This window comes from Pleurodeles waltl, chromosome 3_1 (genome assembly GCF_031143425.1).
Source record: "Pleurodeles waltl isolate 20211129_DDA chromosome 3_1, aPleWal1.hap1.20221129, whole genome shotgun sequence".
In the NCBI taxonomy this organism is placed as follows: Eukaryota; Metazoa; Chordata; class Amphibia; order Caudata; family Salamandridae; genus Pleurodeles; species Pleurodeles waltl.
Window position 1 is genome coordinate 1,185,176,053 of NC_090440.1, and position 21,351 is coordinate 1,185,197,403.

Consider the following 21,351-nt stretch of genomic DNA (forward strand, 5'->3'; position numbering starts at 1 on the left):
ATTTCCACCTGGAGAACACCAGTGACAGCAACTCCTCTACCCTACTGGACAACCTCGCCAACCTTGGCCTCAAGCAGCTGGTCACCGCGCCCACCCACTCAGCTGGTCACACACTTGACGCCATCTTCTTCTCCGGCAGCCACATCACATTCACTCACACCACCGAACTCCACTGTACCGACCACCATTGTGTTAATTTTTCCTTCCTGAAACCAACCAGCCACCACCAACAGCTTCGGATCCCCCACCGCAAGTGGAACAAGATCTCCAAGGACCAATTGATCTCCAACCTCACCCACGTCCTACCACCCACAACCAACAACCCCAACACCGCCCCCTTCAACCTCATACAGTGGCTCAACGACTGCGCCAACACCCTTGCTCCACTCAGGAAAACTACCATCACCCGCACCAAAAAGAAAAATCCCTGGTTCACCGCAGACCTTCAGGCCTCCAAATGAGAATTCGGAAAGCCAAGAAGATCTGGCGCCAAGAACAATCAGAAAGCAACCTCGCCACCCTCAAATCAGCCTTCCGCAAACACCACCAGCTCATCCGGTCCACCAAAAGATCTTTCTACAAAGAACGAATTGATGACAACGCTCACAACAGCAAGGAGCTATTCAGCATCATCAAGGAACTCACCAACCCGAAGCCCTGCTTCGCCGACCCACCCCACTCGCAAGACCTCTGCGACTCCCTCACCACCACCTTTCACCGCAAGATCACAGACATCCATGGAAGCTTCGCACCGCTGTCTCCCACCACCGCCAAGGTTGACCCCATTGGGCCCTGCCATACCAACGTACCGAGCGCCTGGACCCCCACCAACGATGAGGAAATCACCAAGACCATGAGCACCATCCATTCCGGCTCTCCCGCTGACCCCTGCCCTCATCACATCTTCAGTGAAGCCAGCCAAATCATCGCTCCCCATCTCCGGACAGTCATCAACAGCTCCTTCGAGACCACCATCTTCCCGGAGAGCTGGAAACACGCCAAAGTCAATGCCTTGCTCAAAAAAGCCCAAAGCCGACCCCGAAGACCTCAAAAACTACCGTCCTATCTCCCTACTCTCCCTTCCCTGCGAAGGTGATAGAGAAGATAGTCAACAACCAACATTCCCGCTTCCTGGAGGACAACGATCTACTCAACGTCTCCCAGTCCGGATTCCGCAAAAACCACAGCACCGAGACCGCCCTCATCGCCTGCACCAACAACATCAGGAACAGGTTCGGCAGAGGTGAAACCGTTGCCCTCATCCTCCTTGACCTTTCTGCAGCCTTCGACACTGTCAGTCACCACACCCTGCGCACACGCCTCTTCGACTCCGGAATTCGCCACAGAGCCCTGTACTGGCTCGCCTCCTTCCTCCCTGGAAGAACCCAAAGAGTGCGCCTCCCCCGTTCCTGTCTAAGGCCACCAAGACCATCTGCGGAGTTCTTCAGGGTTCCTCCTTCAGCCCCACCCTCTTCAATTTCTACATGGCTCCGCTCGCCAACATCGTCCGATCCCATGTCCTCAACATAGTTTCCTAAGGCGACGACACTCAGCTCATCCTCACTCTCACAAAGGACCCTGCAATGGCTAAGAACAACCTCTACACCGGACTCCATGCCATCGCCAACTGGATGAAAGCAAGCCGCCTCAAGCTGAACTCGGAGAAGACCAAGATCATCATCATCTTAGGCCCGACAGATCAGCATGGGACGACTCCTGGTGGCCTGCCACTCTGGGGTCGTCCCCAATGCCAACCACCCACGCACGCAACCTCAGCTTCATGCTGGACTCTGGGCTTCCTATGATCCAGCAAGTCAGTGCCATCTCGTCCTCATGCTACAACACCCTTTGAATGCTCCGCAAGACCTTCAGATGGATTCCCGTGGAAACCAGAAGAATGGTCACCCACGCCCTCGTCAGCAGCCCACTGGACTACGGCAACACACTCTACGCGGGAACAACGGCCAAGCTCCAGAAGAAACTCCAGCGCATCCAGAACTCCTCAGCACAACTCATCCTCAACTTCCCTCGCCACGAACACATCTCAGCCCACCTCAAAGACCTCCACTGGCTACCTGTCAACAAAAGGATCGTCTTCAAACTCCTAATCCACGCCCACAAAGCTCTCCACAACGATGGACCGGCCTACCTCAACGAGCGTCTCAACTTCCACGTCCCGACACGCCAGCTCCGCTCCGCCAATCTCACCCTTGCAACCGTCTCCCGCATTCACCGTACCACAACCGGCGGCAGATCCTTCTCCCACCTTGCCGCCAAAACCTGGAACTCCTCCCCGTAAACCTATGTACAGCCCAGGACTGCCTGACCTTCAGGAAGACCTGGCTCTTCGAACAGTAGCAATCCCCCCAGCGCCTTGAGACCCTTCCGGGTGAGTACCGCGATTAACAAATAACTGATTGATTGACCCCCAGTATGACCTGAATATGGGGAGGATGATTGGTGGTCTATGAACTTAAGTCCGGTTCTCTACCACACTCAAGGTTTCGGTGATGGGCAGAGTAGCCCTAGCCAAGAGGGTGCTTTTACCCCGCTGTTTCTGTTATCCACGAGGGCTGTGTTCATAGAACTTATTAGTCTGTGGTTTTCCTTGGTATGGGCTAGCAAGAGGATCTGGGTCAAATTGGATATCTTGAAACTGGACCCCGACGAGGGCGATTTAGAGCTCTATTATCAAGCAGGACCCCTGCAATATGCAGCACTGTGGTGTGTAGATGGCCAAAACAGGGAAAAGTGATTATTGGCAGGTTTGGTGGAGGCTGAGGCTCTCCTATAGTTATTGATGAGCAACGATCGAATGACTGAGAACTGCTCCCACATGGTGAAGAAGGGGGCAGTGGCCTGGAAGCAGCCGGTGAAAAGGTTCTTATGTAGGACTCCATATGCTCAGCTACTCCCTCTCTGTTGGTTGGTGACTGCAAATACAGTCCTTGATGGATAGAACGCAGTGGCAGGAGGGCTGCCTCTAAGCGGCGGGCAACCTATATTTGAATGGTGAGATCATTACAATGGCAGAGGCTGAGGCAGAGGCCACCGTGTAGCGCCAGGACAGTTCTTGCAGTTTGCTAAGATCTCCATTGTGGCTTAAGGGATTTGTTTGACCTTTCCCAAGGAGCCGGAGAAGTACTGTATCATGGGAGTCATATTGTGTCTGAATGTAAGTAGGGGACTCATTTCTCAGCTAAGCAGCATTGAAGGCAGACAGATACATAGGTGTGGAGCTCTTCTGCGCTGGGTGGTCAGCAGATTTGGGAGACCCTCTCAAGGATGCTGAGTGGAAGCGTTCCCAAGCCTAGGTGACGGAGACCACAAGTAATGCACATTTCAAGCTTGTACAGTTTTACTACCTACACTGGGCTTACCTCTCGCCTCAGATATTGAACAGGATGTTCTATGTTCGCGCTGCCGCATGTCCTAGATGTGAAGCGTCCTCAGCAGGTTTTCTCCATATGAGATGGAGCTGTCCGTGGTTGCATACTTAATAGATGGGAGCGCTGCTTATCCTCAGTGTTAACGGGCATAAAACTAGAGAGAACGGTGCATCAAAACCTGCTCTGACTTTTGCCTCTGCCAACAACAAGGAAGAAAATGGGTTACAGACTTGCGCTGCTGATGCTGGTGGTAACACGGAGACACACAGAAATACACGGGATAGCCCTGCTACCAGTCATGGTTGTCTGATCTGAGTGAGTGGTCGATCGCTGAAGAATGTTCGCTGTGGCAAGTGTGGACAGTCAAGAATATGGAGCAGGACCTGTAATTGTGGGGGTGAGATGGTGGAAAGCTTGAATCGGATTACTGAGATGAGTGAGGGATCCCTTGGGCCTGGCCAGGGTATGGCCCGAGTATCCCCATGGGCATGGGCGAATTCAGAGTCTGGAGCTTGTTGCTGAGTGTAAAGAGCTGGTGTGTTCATCATGTGGCATTCCAGGTGTTAGGGCGGGAACCTCTGTGATCTGTACTAATGTTATTTGTTGTTGAAATCGAGGAGGTGTACCCTCCCAATCCCCGGCAGGGGCACTATAAGGCATCACATGTGCATTATGATGTAGAATCAAACATTGTATCTATCATTATAGCTGTAGTGTTTCATTGTATTGGTCTTATGAAGTAAAAACGCCTATAAAACATGTAAAAAAAAAAAACAATGAAAGGAACCCTGCTAGGAAAATCTGTTGCCTTATTTTTGGCTCCAAGTAAGGTACTTTATAATTGTAATGTTGCAACCTCAATGACATTCTGATTAACCTTGAAGTAGCTTTCTACATTCCAGCAGTTAGTATTTTAGTAAGAGGTTTGTCGTCTACTCCCTGACACACTGTCTGACTTTACATACCCCCCCACACACTCTAGTGTGAGGAGCAGAGTCTATAGTTATCTCTTGGCTATTCCTTGCTATTTGAGATCATACTACACCTGAAGCATTCTAATTAACATCTGTAGTAGTGATAGTTCTAATACTGGGATCAAAGCCCTAAAGGGAATAGCTTCGTAGCTGTCGTTTATATGCTCTCAAAACAATTTTAGAGAGCCTCATTCCACACAAACTGTACAGAATTCTTTATCTTATCTCAAATGTTTTAGCTCTAAAATCTTGTACAAATTTAGCCTAAAAAACTGACAGGCGAAGGGAAAACCTAACATCGCCCTTTCAAGTAGCAAATTAGTGTGGAATTAGATTGTAAGTAAAAGAAGAATTCATCAAGAACATTAAAGTGAGCAAGTGAATGGCCCCTTTGGTCACAGGATGACGTGCTAATAACTCTGAATAGTCCTATGTCTTTCCCAGTTATTTAATGTTCCAAATAGGACACAACCTTCAAGACAAATTTACACTTATTAGATTTGGCAATAGGATCGTTGTTATTTAAACTTTTTAACATTTATTTACCATTTTTAACAATTATCTAAGTCTCAGATTGTGTTCTAGTATGTACGATCCATAACAAGGATATCTTCCAGAAAGAAAGTTGCCACTTTATGGTCTTTGAAAGGTTGGTAAATTAGTTGTTGGAACACAGTGGCTTCTGGCGGTAGCCCAAATGACATGCAAAGACATTTAAAGTGTGAATGCAACTTAAGAAATGCAGTTAAGCCTTTGATTTCTGGATGAAGTGGAATCTGGTGCTACAAGGAAGTCCAGTTCAATGATGAAAATCACTTGATCCCCTTGATCATAACTAGCATCTTGTTCATTCTGGGAAGTGGAAGTTCATCAAATAAACTTTGTTTTGATTTAAATTACCCAAGTCAATACACATTCTGACTTTCACTTGCTCTCTTTAATACACTTAATGAATTCTTCTTTTACTTACAATCTAATTCCACACAGATTTCTTCCCTGATACTAAACGTAATGTTGCACATATTATGCGTCACAGGTTTGATGTTGTACTTCAGAATTATTTTAAGCTGAAACCCTTGTAGTTCAGCAACTTCGTCAGAGAATGTAGGAAAGTACCATCTTTCTTAGCATGTTACCCCCAATTTCTGCCTCTTCGTCAGTGTGTTTTTACTGTCTATTTGGGATCCTGCTAGTCATGGCCCCAGTGCTCCTAGTTTGTGACCTGTATATGTCCTCAGTATGGTTGACTGTGTCACTGGAGTTCTGCTAACCAGAACTCCAGTGCTTATGCTCTCTCCATTTACCAAATTTGTCACTATAGTTTAGTGACTTCATATTCCAAATCAGATTGACACACTGGACCCCCCTGATAAGTCCCTAGTAACATGGTACCTAGGTATCCGGGGCATTGGGGTTCTAGGAGATCCTTATGTGCTGCAGCAATTCTGTTGCCACCCATAAGGAGCTCAGACACACTCCTTCAGGACTGTCACTGCAGCCTAAGTGAAATAGTGCACACACTATTTCACAGCCATTTTCACTGCACCAGGTAACTTATAAGTCACCTATATGTCTAACCTTCAGTTATTAAAGGCTAGGTGCAAAGTTACTGTGTGTGAGGGCACCCTTGCACTAGCAAAGGTGCCCCCACGTTGTCCAGGACCAATTTCCCGGACTTCGTGAGTGCAGGGACACCATTATAAACGTGCACTAAATATATGTCAATACATATATGTAGCTTCACAATGGTAACACCAAATATGGCCATGTGAGGTGTCTAAGATTGGGAATGTGAACCCCCAATCCAAATCTGGTATGGGGGGGGGCAATTCCATGCACCCAGGTGGCTCCACCATAGGCCCCCAGTACTGCCAAACCAGCTCTCTGAGGTTTCCACTGCAGCCCCAGCTGTTGTCACCTCACAGACAGGTTTCTGCCCTCCTGGGGATTGAGCAGCCCAATCCCAGGAAGGCAAATCAATGCATTTCCTTTAAGAGAGGGGTGTTACACCCTCTCCCATTGGAAATAGGTGTTACAGGCATGGGAGGGGTATCCTCCCAGAACCTCCGGAAATGCTTTGAAGGGCACAAACAGTACCCTCCTTGCATAATCCGGTCTACACCGGTTCAGGGACTCCCAGTCCCTGCTCTGGTGTGAAACTGGACATAGCAAAGGGGAGTGACCACTCCCAGGTCCATCACCACCCCAGGGGTGGTCCCCAGAGCTCCTCCAGAGTGTCCCTGGCATTAGCCGTCTTGCATTCCAAGGTGTCTGGACCTTCTGCGATCATCTGAGTGGCCAGTGCCAGCAGGTGACGTCAGAGACCCCTCCTGATAGGTGCATACCTGGGTGGGTAGCCAATCCCCTCTCAGGGCTATTTGGGGTTTCTTCTCTGGGTGTTTCCTCAGATTTGGTTTGCAAGACTTCACCAGGCCTCCTCTGTCGGATCAACCACAGACTGCTCCAGGAATCGCTGTAACTGCAACAAAGTATCCAGGAAGGCTACTGTGAACTGCAACTTCAGCTCCAGCCAGCAACTGCAGCAGTTTCCATGTTGTGCACGCTCTAAGGACTGCCTGTCTTCATTCTGCGCCAGAAGAACCAAAGGAATCTCCCGTGGAGTGACGGATTCACTTCCCTGCTTCTGCAGGCACCCCTCTGCAGTGACAACCAGTACTCTGGGACTCCTCTCCTTTCGACAAGCGTGATCCCTGGAACACAGGTGGTGGACCAAAGTGATCCTGACTGTCCAAAGGTCCAGCTGTCCAAATTTGGTGGAGGTAAGGGCTTGCCTCCCTGTGCCAGACAGTAACCCTATGCACCGCGTGTTCTGCAGCTCCTTGGGCTTCTGTGCACTACTTCCAAATGTTTTGTGCACGTTGTAGCTCAGGTCCCCAGCACTCTTTCCTGCGACGCACACCTCCCTGAGTTGTAATCCAGCGGCAAGGGATCCCTTTGTGTAGTGCTGCAACGACCGCCCTTTGCAACTCCTTTGTCCCCGTGTCCCGGGACTCCTGTGGGTGCGGCCTGGTCTTCTAAGGGCTCTCTGAAGTGCTGAGAGCCCCCTCTGTCTCCTCAGTCCGAGCTGAGACCCCCCCAGGTCCCTCCTGGGTCCGGGCAGCACCTCTTTGATGCAAAATGCGTGCTTGCGTGATCCAAGGCTTGCTGGCGGAATCCAGCAACGCAAACAACCTGCCTCCAACGACTCGACATGGGACATTTCTTGCACCAAGCAGGAACCCGCAGCTGTCTTCTTTGGTGCATTTCTGTACTTTTCTCCTACCCAGAGAATCCACTTTTGCACCTTCATCCAGATTGGCAGGGTTTCCTGTTCTTCCTGGACTCATCGACTTCTGGACTTGGTCTCCTCTCTCCACAGGCTTCAGGTCCAGGAATCTATTGTTGGTTTCTTGCAGTCTTGCTTGGTTCTTGCATAATCCTTTACCACGACTTCTAGTGTGTTCTGAGGAAACCTGCAGTATTTTACTCCTGTTTTCCTGGACTCTGTGGTGGGTTATTTCACTCACCTTTTGTGTGTTCTTACACTCCCTGCACCCCTCTAAACACAACACATGCCTAGTGGGTAATCCGACATTCACATTTCACTATTTTAATATATGATTTGGGTTGCCCCAGGTCTATTGCAACCTATTGTATTTTTCACTGTTTGCATTATTCTATGACTGTTTACTTACATGATTTGGGTTACTAGTGTATATATTGTGTATAATACTTCCCACCAGCAGGAGTATTGCCTCTAAGATATATTTGGCCTTGTGTCACTAAAATAAAGTACCTTTATTTTTGGTAACAATTAGTATTGTCTTTTATTGTGTATAAGTACTGTGTAACAATAGTGGTATTGCAAGAACCTTGCATGTCTCCTAGTTCAGCCTTGGGTGCTCTGCTACAGCTACCCCTAGACAGCCTAAGCTGCTAGACACTGCCTTCATTTCACTAAGGTGGATCACTGGACCTGGTATAAGTTGCAAGTGCCTCTGGTACCCACTACAAGCCGGGCCAGCTTCTCACAGAGAACAACTCAAGAAATTCCTTACAAACCTGTTGAGGAAAAACATCACTGTTATTCAGTAACGACACCTGGTCCAGACTATTAAGGTTTAACTGAATTTGTAGATTTCCTTGATCTGTCCAACCAAAAACGGAAGGTCATTTTTCTGTGACATACAACATTTTCTGAGATTCCTTCCTTTTGTATTCAAACTTCACTATTTGATACCCAGACACAGGTGTGGGTTATTGCGTAAAACTCTTGGGATTTATGTCAGAATTTAATTCCTTCCCTAAAACATTTCCAGTGTAGAGAGATCCAGAATCTGCTACTATGTGCATAAGTACACCATCCAGACAAATGGAACAGACAGTTTTTTTCCTAGAATTTGTGCTAAGACATAGGGTATCTGAATCTATGCTTAATACACTTTGTAAATCGCTTTTTCATCAAGTTCTGCAGAAGAATTTGAATTTTCAATAACTCATTTCGCACTAGAGTTTGTTCCCTTCGTCCGGTACACTGGTGAAGTTCTCCATGATGCCACCATTAGAGCACTATTGTTTTCATGCTGGGCAATGTCTGTTGCCGGCAAAGTGGTCCTTGCAGCCTCATATATACCATTACTTGTGATTCTCCTGCACTCTGTTGTCTTGTTTAGCAGATTTGAAGGATCTTATTTTACCAGATGCAAATACCTAATTGTGTGTTTTCTTATGATCCCTTGAGTAGTTTTGTACACTTCCTTTTCTTTGAGCTTACTGAGTGCCACTTCAGCACAGCCTTCTGATAGTTCTGTTTTTTTTTTTTAAATGGCAATGACTTGCTTAAGGCTGGAGTCTCCAATAACTCATAGTCTTTGTTGCTGGCCTAAGTAATTTATGTGCATAACAATTTGGCTCATGATAAGGTCATCATGTAAGCTTCCGAACTTGCATGAAATGCAAGTTTCTTTAAGTCAGCAACGTAGATTCTGGGGTGCTTTGTTGTCTTTTAAAGAAATTGAATCAGTCAACAGAAATACATGCAGATGGTGTAAACTGATGATCTAGGTCTTTAATGGCATTTGTAAACACATCTGTTTCTGTTGCAACTCTTGATTTTTTTCTCCATTTTGCTGTAGATTCCTAGGCCTTCTGGGCCAAGAGTATGTAATTATATATTTAATTGTTTTCCTTCTAGGTGAACATTTTTCAGCAGCATCTTCCTCAGTAGTAAAAATGAAGTTTAAAAAATATGGTTTCCACTCGGGCCATTTCATATTAGGTTGACCAGGGACTGGAAAAAATGCCTGAAGTGGTTTAAGTGAGAGTGTTTGTGCACATGTGTGATTCGGCAAGGACACTTGTGACAACTTGTTAAGAATAAGTCAGTAGATGCCAGATATGTGCATAGATGAACACTATAATAATCTAGACAAAATATTAGACAAACTTTAGTATGCAGCTTGCCATTAGCAGACTCACCCTAATCTGAATTATAACAGTCAAAACCTACTGTGAACAGTTGAAAAAAGTATGGAAAAGTCCTTATGAAATCAGTGGCTGCAGTTGGTTCAAAAACGATATGTAGTGCTGTAAAAATACTTTCAGTATGGCAACACGCAGCATAAACAGCATTGATTCCTGTAGTGACGTGTTGTCCTGTTATCTTGACGTGTATCAGCTGTGTCTTTTTAAAGAAGAGCAAAAATAGAGATGCACATGATAGAAGTAACTGTAGATCTTAAGCATGATGCATTTTTAAGTGAAAATCGGTAGCCACGCCCAACGTAGTATACATCTGGTGTTCCTCTAATAAAAAAAAAAACATCAAGTATATCTCAGGTAAATTTCAGCAACAAGTTCTGTAGTTTCTAATACGACCTATTTACGCTAAAACTCATCACCATTTAAATTCCCCAGTCTGTCTTCTGTGTTAGCAACAGCCAATCTTAACGCTGGGTGTGAGCCAGGAACTCCTTGACGCAAATCAGTAAAAACGCCAGACTCCTATTTTGCTTGAATCTTTATTCACATACAGAGCAACAACCCCAGCTGTGCAGAGTTGCCTAAAGATTGAGTGTTGCCTCAAACTGCCCATTATTCGCTGTTGCCCATTACTCGCCATTACATTCCATTAAGTCTGATAGAATGTTCAGACCTCATCTACAAACAGAACAAATCAGGATAAAAAACCCTCCATTTTGTCCTGCCAGAGAGTAAATATACTGCTGGGTTATCTGCTAGAGACCAAAATTACTCTGCAGAGTCCGTACACTACACCTCAAAATATAGTAAGAATCTGTTTTTGCTCCTTCATTGCGGTATAGCTCTAGTCCATCTGACCACTGCCTGAAATTTCTAGAAGAAAACAGTTTTTACCACTATCATAAAATGGAATTCCATATCTACCTCAGCTTTACATACAGTACAAATGGAAATCCATTGCATCCTCTCAACTTAAATAGGGAACATCTAACATACATCTAGGATGGCCAGATCCATTTGAGTTTTTCAGATATCCAGATTAGAAACATTTACATACAATGATTATTGCTATAACTAATTTAAGTTGTAAAGGGTAATCGAAAATCAGGCATTGATGTGGCTTACCTGAAACTATTAACTTTCAAAGCTTTGCAGACTTCACACACATTGCAACCTCTTTAACTCTACAACATACACATATATTTCAAAACCTCATCATCCATATAGGGACCTACACCTTTATCAAACTCTCATCTTGGTTACAATAATACCCATCATCTACAGTCTTTCCTGTAAACCTACATCCACTCCTCAGCCTCCTGGTTTGCCTATGTCTCACACCCCAGTCTCCAACACATCTATCACATAGACTGTGAGACCTACAAAATCAGCTACAGCAAGTTTACACTGTCACATCCATCTACAGCCAATATACAATCCATGTGCAAAAGGTCACTTTGGGAAAGAACAATGAAGGTGATGGCTGTTATTCAGCTACATGCCTTATACTCTAAATACAGTTCATTTATGCTGCTATCAGCACAACCATGGGTTATCAGTCTCGTAATTGTCAAGCTCGGCCTTCATATGGTTTCATAGGGTTTCCTTGACATTGAGCTCTACAACAGTATCTTCTTGGAAATTGTGGTAAATATTTTAAGTCGCAAGTTAGAGGTACATCATAATATTCCTAGATTTCATTATAAGTCCTAGAATAGATTATCCCATTGATCTTGAATTTCTCCTCAGCATCATTCTGTAGATAGGTACAGAAACAAACAAATCACACATTATCAGTCCTCCTTGGGGCAGAGATCCTACCCTAGACCCCCCACTTGGATACAGCATTACTGTTAATATAGTGCCACGCTCCAGGGATTTGGTAGAGAATTATGCTCGTGAGAGATGATGGGATGGTGAACAAAGGAGTAAAAACATCCAGAATCAGGACAAACAGCAGTGTATGAGGAGACCACTTGATGCGTGCTAAAGCTAGTGGATAAAGGAAGAGTGAAGAAGGTGAGCCCTGTGAGCCAGCCAACTACTACTGCTGCAAGATCGCAGAAGGAGACAAAGACAGCAGGAAGTGGTGAGCCCAGTTCAATGGACTGCCTGGTGCTCCCATCAGGCTGTAGCACTTACACTGTGGTTACAGTATGGTTGATGGGAGTCCTTTGGCTGTGGCAAAGATGGTCTCAGGCTTGGGGTCACAAGAAACCACTGTAGACATCGGGCCTTCCTGTCTTAGCCACATGGCTGTGATGATGAGGATGACTGGAGGAACAAGTATTTATACAGGGACCACATGAGGGCCTCGAGGCCCGCAAGTATGACGTGAGAGGTAGAATATATCCCACTGATTGACCTAGAAGAAAGCTGGAGGCCCTAGGTGCAGATCCCCCACATCCCTCCCTCACCAGAATGATTTTAGATGGTCCTGCTGCATTCCATAGGGCGTGCCGGGGACAAAGTTGACATTTAAGCTTGCAGTGTAAGTGGATTCTGGCCCCGGAAGCAGAGCAGTCCGGAGGACCCCTGAAGGCCCGGGCAATCAGGTCCAGGTTATTATATTGCATGATTATTATGCATGGTCATGCATGCAACATTATAATGCATGATCACCCCTCTACTCTAGCCTGGTTGGAGAAACTGGACACTGTCTTGGACCCCTGGGTTTGAAGTGTATGTTTGGGCCTTGTTGTCTGGGTTCAGGGAAAGAAAACTTCAAAGTAGGAGAAAGTGAGTGCAGTGAGGATAATAAGACCTTCTCACCAAGGTGCCGGTTGTAGAGGGGCCCCGACATCTTCTCCCTTTTAAACCATAATGCTCAAACTACAAGGCCCCAGTGTGCCTTGAATTCTACATAGCTGTGACTATGTGGCTCAGAGAGTAGATATATATTCAAATCTTGAGAATCCAACTATGCTTGTCATAACTACCTGGAGGTAGTACTCAGTCTCAGATTGCATCATAGCAGTATAAAAGTATCCTTCAAGTTTCTCTTTGGGGAAATACTACTGCAGAGATTCGCAGAAGTGGTTGAACCAGCAATCAGTGGGTGATGCTGACCACTAGCAGAGACCCCATCTCAGGAGTTGTAAGTCAACCAGCGGGGATACACAGGCAAGGAATTGCCCTCTGCTCACCAGGACAGTCGCAATGTTGGTAGAAATCACAGACCCTCACCTTGAAACTGTAACATGGGGGCTGCAAAGAGAACAAGGGAGTGAAACACCCTTCACCAAAACAGGACTAAACCTGTAGGAGGAAGCATATTTATTTCCCTTTGGAAGTACCTCTCTCATCTGAAACAGAAACACGGGTGGCCCCATCACAAATCAGATCATGGAACACCAATCGAGGGACCTCCAGGTGGACTTTGCTGCCTTGAAGTTTGAAATGACGTAGAAACTACAAGATATTAAAAAACCTGTTTGCCAAATCCCTCCTGGAGAAGGTTGGCAACAACAGAGAAGATGACGACTCATGGAACAAAATTTTACATTGTACGGAAGGATTGAAGACCTTGACAATAGCTCCTGGGAAATAAGATGAGCAATATATTTCGAGGACACAGGGGTCAGTTCTTCCAACACTGCTCCTTTATAACACTACAAAAAATACGGTCTTCATCAATTCAACGATGTCCTTGGGTCAAAAGATGTAACATACAGATCAGCACCTTTAACTTTTGCTTTGGAAGACCAATTTTATTATATTCTCTCTCTAGTGGAAACAAAGGTCCAACTAAACCTTGATGAAAGTGGAGCAGGGGGCCACCTCGAACACCCCAGAGGCGTGTCCTGAGACCACAGAGAGGGGTGGCCGATATTGGTGAAGTTGAAACACACACAAAATGTACTGCGGATGACAAAGGGACAGAAAACAGATCATTGCCCAGCTCCAAGGAAGGGGGTTCAGGGGGCAGAAATGCTGTGCAGTGACTGAAGCGCAAATGAGGCTTTAGACTCTCATGCAGCAGGTGACAGCTGACTACTGGAGTCCAGGGGAACGGACGAGACAGGTGATGATTGTGACTCTAGATGGGCCTTACTTCAAATGGAGACTTGCTAGGGTATAGATTGATGCCTGGGTCAGCAGGAAACTGCTTGAAACCTTGGATGAAATGTTTTTCTTTGTTTTCTTGCTGAACTGAACTTGTTTTTTTTTATGTTCTTTTTTGGGGGCTTTGGGGAATTCCACTGAGGAAAAAAATATATAATGTGCAATTCGATAACGCCTATGCATTAAATTCCCTGACAAAGCACCTTGCTGTGCTGAATATGCTACAGGAAACTAGGGGGACTGTCCATATGTCTCATATAGAAAACACACCTGAAAAGAATGGATTGGTCCAACCTCAGGTCAAAGTTCTTTTCATACTGGCACTTCTGTAGTGGGTTCCTCTAAGCAGGGAAGTGGGGGGGGGGTAGCTAGCCTTTAAACCAACGGACATGGGTGGTGTGGGGACATCAGATGATATTGAAAGTTTAATTGCACTAATACTTAAGCAGAGAATGTGCGCATTTACAAGAGCTAATATATATAATACAAGCAACAGGCAGGAGTTTTTTTTTTTAGGGTTGTAATTACTGAAATCTTGCATAGGGCTGGAAAAAAATCTGATTTTAGGAGTGCCTCTGTATTGACAATGAATGAGACAGATCCTGCACAAGACTGGGTCAAACAAGATCCCTTATTATACAGGGTTGGGATTGGTTGAGATCATACACCTCACTGATGTGTGGTGTATGCAGCACCCAGACCAGCAGGACATTTCCTTCTTTTTGGCTGCACAACACACATACACGAGAGTTGATAACATTCTGATAACAGACTCACTGATGCCCAGGTTACGTGCCATGGATATAGGTCATATAGCTTTGTCAGATCGTGCCCCTACCTCTTTTTCTTTGGATACTTGTGCTAGAGCATGCAGCAGATGCTGGAGGCTCAGTAATGGATCACTGCTGGTAAAGGCTTTCCAGAGGTAAATCCAGGACAGCATCAGTAATTATAAGGTCCTTATCTGTGTAGTATCTGAGAATGCTCTCTGGAATGCTCTAGAATTAGTGGTTAGACTTTAATATCAGTTGCTGGCAAATTCAACAAAGAGGAGAGCGGTGAGGGAAGAAATAAAAGTTCAATTGGGGGAAATGGAACCACCTATAACACAATAGGCTTAAGGTCTGGCATTAGTTCACAGACCTAAGAAGCAATTTAGAGAGTTAGATCTAAACAAGGCAGAATATTCCTTGCTCAGACTCTACCAGGATTTATTTGTACAAAAAAGGGAAGAAGGCAGAGAGCCTTGTGCAAAGATAGTGAAGGGCAGGATCAAGGCAATGGTGAGCCGTCATGGGGAGCCAAGGCAGGATGACCCTGCAATAGCAGCAACCTTCAGAACATATTACTCCAAACTTTACCAAGTGGAAATATATCTCCATCTTCAACTCAGTCCTACCTAGAACACACATAGTTACAGAAATTGACCAAGGAAGAAGCAGGCCCCGTAGACAGATCTATACGAATAGATGAAGTAGTCTCATCACTGTTCATACTCAAACCTGGCAAATCCCCAGGAACGCATAGCTCAACACTGCAGTTCTACAAGACCTTCCTTGCCACGATTTTGACTCACCTCTTCAACTTCATTTTGGAGTCAGAATCAATAATCATAGTTATCCTCAAACTTAACACAGATCCCACACCGTATAAACTCTTACCACCCTATTTCACTTCTCATTGTGGATGTAAACATTTTTATCAGTGTACTAGCAACCTGGCTTAATCTGAACCAACCCTGTTTTATCCCCAGAAGGAACTGCAGCAATAACACAAAAAAATCCATAATATCAACAACATACTCCATACCCAAAGAAACTGCACTCCTGAGCTCACTTGATGCAGAAAATGTTTTTGACCAGGTAAAATGGGAATTTCTGAGCTAAACGTTTGAAACACTTGGTCTTGGTCCGGTATTCCAGTGATGAGTGTTGAGTGAGAATGGCAGTCAGTAGTAAGGATCGAAGTAAACACAGGTTCATCGCCTCCTGAAAATATCCAAAGATGGGCAAAACAGGAATGACATCTCTACCCTCTATTATTTTCCTTATTAAAAATAAAAAATAAAAATATTTGATTTAAAAAAAAAAAAGACTTCTAGCACAGCTCCTCTAACAGAATCCTTGCACAGAAAGATACTTAGCCTCTCCTCACAAAAAGTGCTCCTGTCAGTAGCTTCCTTTCAAGCAGTCTTTCCAATACAAGTTGAACTCAATTGTTCTCATTCTGAACTAACTTGCTTAATGGCTGAGACGTTGCCTATATAAAATGGAGGCTTGCAGTTAACCACCAGGACTCTGTACTGCACATTGTAGCTAATGTTTATCCGCCTAATAGACAAATGAATCTGCCAGAAGATGCATAGTAAGTAATTTAACACATGTTGTAAACTGACACTGTTAAGAATGCGTCCAACCAACAGTACCTTTAACTATATTACCATAACTACACTATCAGTATCGTGATATTTACATGGAATATACCAGCACTTGAATACATACTGGAGCACTACTCAAGACTCCTAAGCAGCAGGGAAAAGGAAAACTGAGCCGTAGTGTACATGTTCATCAGGCACACGCGTGACTGGTGTTTCTGATCAGGTGGACGTGCGGACTATCTGGGGAAACACTGAGCTTCTAAAATACATTAGTCAGGTAAAAAACAGGAAGGGGTGAGACATGCTACCACGCAGGGTTCTATCCATGAAGTGTGGTTCGTATTTTTTTTCTCTGTCAAGAATACCTGTCGCTCAGGTGCAGCTATCGCACATGTACTTTGTGCCACATGTAAGTTGGTACATTCCATTCAGATGTCACCATATTTTGTGAAGCTGACATTGCAGTATTCCGTCCATGTACAAGTGAGCCACTCCGTTACTGTTAATGTATGCCTGTGTGGCAGCATGTCTCACTCTTTCGAGCGTTACATGGGCATTACACTTTAGAAACTCAGTCTCACTCGAGAGAAGTCAAGTTCCAATTCATCTCCTCAACACTTCATTTCACATGCTTAATAGAACTGTCGGAGAGGCAGCTAATGTGGCCCATCTGTGCTGAATGTCCTAGCTAAGATTATCAGGCTGATGCCAAGGTGTTCCTGAGAAAATCGTGCATTTGCTTTGTTTTGGCATCCATGTTACTGAGGAAGTGGAGATAGATGAGAGCCGAGAGAGAGCCAGCAGAGTCTTTAGACTTTGAGAAGCTCCGACACCTTAGTAGTCGCATGAAAAGCCATATGCAGATTTTTAGTTTTTGCCTCTTTAGGTTTAAAGCAGAGATGTGGAACAAAGGTTGAGAACTGCTGGACCCATGACGGATTTCCAGAGTAACTGCATAAGATAAATATACTTACAATTAAAGCAAGTCTTAAAAGTATTCTCCCAGTTGGTAGGAGCTATTTCTAACAGCATATGACGCTTAAAGTGATAGGCATGCTGGAGATCCAGAGTTAAGTAATTTTTAATTTTACCAGTATACTCTGGTAAGGAGGAGTTTGCTCAAATACCACATAATAGGATCTTAGCAGAACATTAAATATTCTACAGTTGCCTCTCCAGTGATTTCTTTACTCAAAAGCATTAACTAATTTAACTGTGTGCAATGGTAGGTCCAATTTAGGAGGTCTGCTGTTTTGAAAGCCTGAAGTCAGTTATACTACCATCACTCATTGGCAAAAGAATAGTTACGTGGTGAGTGAAATGTGTTTTCTCTTTCTTTAAGGTGGTCACCCAGATGCTGATGGCTTACCTGTCTCGTCTTTCAGCCATCGCAGGCAACAAAATCAACTGTGGGCCTGCCCTAACTTGGATGGAGGTAAGTTGTATTGCACCCTTGAAAATGTAATCTGCTGACACACTGTGCCCTGCATGTTCTTGTCTGATGAGTGCTTGTATCCTGACAAGCTGATGGGGCATACTCCACATCAGTAGGGTCTGTCACTAACTTACCTGCATGTGACCCACTTTTTCTAAGCGGGCCCAGAGGCACTCTGATACAGGCGTTGAAGGGCTCAATTCTATTTTATCAACAGACGACAACGTTGAGGCAGGTGTCCTCAATCTGTGTTGAAATAGTGCGAATTTCCATAATATTTTTACTTTTAAGTTAAAAGATGGTGCGTTTTTCATCCACTATTCCCTATAAAAATATTATTTTGGAATGTGATGCTCCTCATTGTAAGCACCATGATCAAGGCAGGCCCTGAGCTTCTGAAGCGCCATACCTGTCAAGATCTGCAGCGGCGTGTTGGCCTGGCAGGATGCGTTGGTGTTTACCGAATGTGTCACTAGATGTTAAATAAAAACTGTGTAGTGCGCCTAGACGTGAAGAAAGGGGTATAACTCAGTTAAAGACAGAATTCCCTTTGATATCCTGCAAGATCCCTCTTGGGAACAAATTGAAATTGTGTTTAAATGTTGGCGCCCACTTTGTTTCTTAATTCATTTGAACATGGGCTATCTATCTGCCTTCTACCCAGTTACCTAATGGAACAATATTCAGTGACATACACAGTGGTGGCTGGCAGCTTTAGGAGGGAGGGAGGCGGGCGGGACACACACACACATGCACACATTCTTTCACACACAGACAAGCACGCACGCACATCCATTAACAACATTCATACCATTCAAACATGCACGCACCAAACATTCAATTTGAAACATCACACACACACAAACACACACACACACTTACCTTCGGCCTCCAGGTCCCAGGAAGGTTGGGACTGCTGCCTTCCCTCATTGGCTGACCTTAGGTCAGCCAATGAGGGAAGGCAGCAGTCCCAGCCTCGTCACAGAGTGGGATGGGGTCAGTGAGACTGCTGACCCCACCCCACTCTGTGACGAAGTGTCACTGATTGACACTCGCCCTGGGCACTTCAGGGCTTAAACTGAAGCGCCCAGGGAGAGTGTCAATTGGTGACGCTTTCCTCGTCACCCAGGGGAGGGCCTCGAGGCACCTTTGCTGGGCTGAGGAGGTCACACCCGTAGGAGCTGTGATCTCCTCAGCCCAGCAAAGTTCAGCTCAGGCAGCCAGGAGTCTGCGCAAATCGCGCATGTCTGCTCCTGGCTGCCTGACCTGAACATGAAGAGTGTCTGTCAGGCTGACCATTGTTCAGCCTGACAGACACTCTTCATGGGGGGCAAAAGGTGGGGGGGTGTGGCCCCTCTGCCCTAAAGGACGGGCCGCCACGGGACATACACTTCAGCTACATTAATTGAACCACTTAATTTTGGGAAAATTGTAACATTGCAATATCACAGATTTTACTTTTCATGTTGAGGAATGCCTCAACCCCCGCACCCCCGGGACACGGGTCTACTCAATATCTTGGTGACCCAAGTTCTAATCGAGGCTTTTGTTTTCTGCGTGTGAATCTGAGCAAATCAATCTTCCAAAGCATCAAAGTGTAGGTGTGTGTTGTGTAGCCTAATGTAAATGTGTTGATGTATAAAAACTGTAATGTTAGATAAACATCTGCATGTGCATCCTTGTATTGTCCAAACTACGTTTCCAACCCTGCTCTGATTTCTGTTTTTCCATCTCAGTGCTATGTCTTATGCAGAAGACTGTTGTATGAGCGTCATTTTTTTTTAGATTTAAAACACTTTGCAGCTTAGTTATTGAGGCTCTCCAGCCATGGGCGAATGGGGAGCAAACAAGATGAAGTGTTCATTTTGCCAGCATCTGAGACTATTATGCTTTTTGAGAAACTGGAACAGTAGTCCACCATTCCATGCATTTTCCAGATGCACGATTTCTAGGCATGTTTTATTGTGATTTGAAAGTCTTGTTGTCTGAGTTCATGGGTCCCGCCCTCGCTGGTGGTGGCGGTCGGTGACTCCTGTGTATATCATATTATCATCCAGCCTGCAAGCGTCAATGAGAGGTTATTGAGCTGCTCTTCCTCCAGATGCCGCACAGTTATGTGTTTTTTCTTGCCAGATTGATAACAAGGGGAATCACCTGCTAGTCCACGAGGAGTCCTCCATCAATGTTCCTGCCATTGCTGCTGCACACGTGATCAAGCGGTACAACGCACAAGCCGCGGATGAGCTGTCTTTTGAGGTAACAGCCAGAGTTCAGAAACTTCCACCAGTGTTAGATCGCCACGTGAAGCAGTTGTGTGTTACTTACTATGAGTTTCTAAATGAGTTTGCGTGCTGCAAGCTGGAGGATAGCCTTGCTGGTGGGTGAGCCACTAGAATAAACATGGCGCAACCCTTTCTAGACGTTTAGCAGAAGCCTGGGATCAGATAAGACCGCATTTTACATGCAGGGCACCAGCAAAAGTCTTACCACTACCACGACTGTCCCAAGTTAGTACATGCTGGTGTTTCTTTGTTGTCCTGCATACAGTGAGTTTGCGGATGTAAGCTCATTCCCAAATGTATAGCTTTTTACAATTCTTAAACCCCGTTGGATCTGACAGTAGAGAGTACCTTTTGTATAGTAGGATTTGTGGGGAAATGATTACTGAACTGCAGCACAGCGCATGGCATGGGGTGGCAGAGGGTGTACCCTGCATTGCAGGACAGGTGAACAACTAAATGCGTTCTACTTGCATTACCAACATTCAAAGCATTTCCTGACACTGTCATGTGTTACGCAGCAGGGCATGACTCTGTACCCTTTTTGGGCGAATTGAAACTGTTGCTCCTCTCGTGTGCAGGAGCAATGTATACTATCTTTACTCGCAGGAGGCCGCACTCACAAGCGACACTCATTGTTAGAGGATCCTTTGCTGCCACCATCGTCATGGTGCCTCTTTTAAATATTAAAACACCATCGCTTATAAGACTGTCGTCTGAAAACATTTAAGTAAAGTGACATGAAAACAAGAACACACTCTTTTTTTTCTTGTAACCTTAAAACCCTCAAATCTTTTCTGTTTTTTGTTTTTGTAGTGCAGTATTCCTCATAGTAATATTTCCAACCTTCAAGCACTCCTTTTCAGTTTGGGGAATGAATAGGTGAAACAAACTTCTGTTTACCCCTTTTAGGTAGTATTATAGGAGAAATCCACCCCTGGTCTAACACCTCATCTCTGACTAAAATGTGCAAGTGCATAACAGAGATAAAAAATAGGCAAGGACACACTTGCTCTAATAAAGTGTCTGTTCATTAGTCAGACGACGAGTAACTTCAGAACGAAATTTTTAATTGATTTTATTTTTGCCTTTGTTGTGCAAGCACTAGTTTGGCATAAGCAAGACATATTTGGTTGTATTGTCCGTGCTGCTGAAACCTACATGATATTTTAAAGCTCTGGGCACCAAACACTCATCATAATCCAAGAAGGCGTGCTGGTCACATTGCAACAATGAGTGGGATGTGTAGACCCGGTGCTTAAAATATATGGTAATAAAATGTGTGCACTGGGAGTGCAAGTGTTTTTAATCACTGATCATGTACATTTCACGGAGAATTACTAACTCATTA

General features: G+C 45.0%; 1 protein-coding gene across 5 annotated transcripts in view; it reads left to right on the plus strand.

The window, feature by feature from the left end:
• The window catches only part of ARHGAP32 (Rho GTPase activating protein 32), a 942,023-nt gene that overhangs the window by 568,484 nt on the left and 352,188 nt on the right, over positions 1-21,351 (plus strand). For all 5 annotated transcript variants that reach the window (XM_069224492.1, XM_069224494.1, XM_069224495.1 and 2 more), the window contains 2 exons: positions 17,629-17,721; positions 19,855-19,977. In XM_069224492.1, the coding sequence (XP_069080593.1) occupies positions 17,629-17,721; positions 19,855-19,977 (216 nt within the window). The remainder of the gene's footprint in view (positions 1-17,628; positions 17,722-19,854; positions 19,978-21,351) is intronic.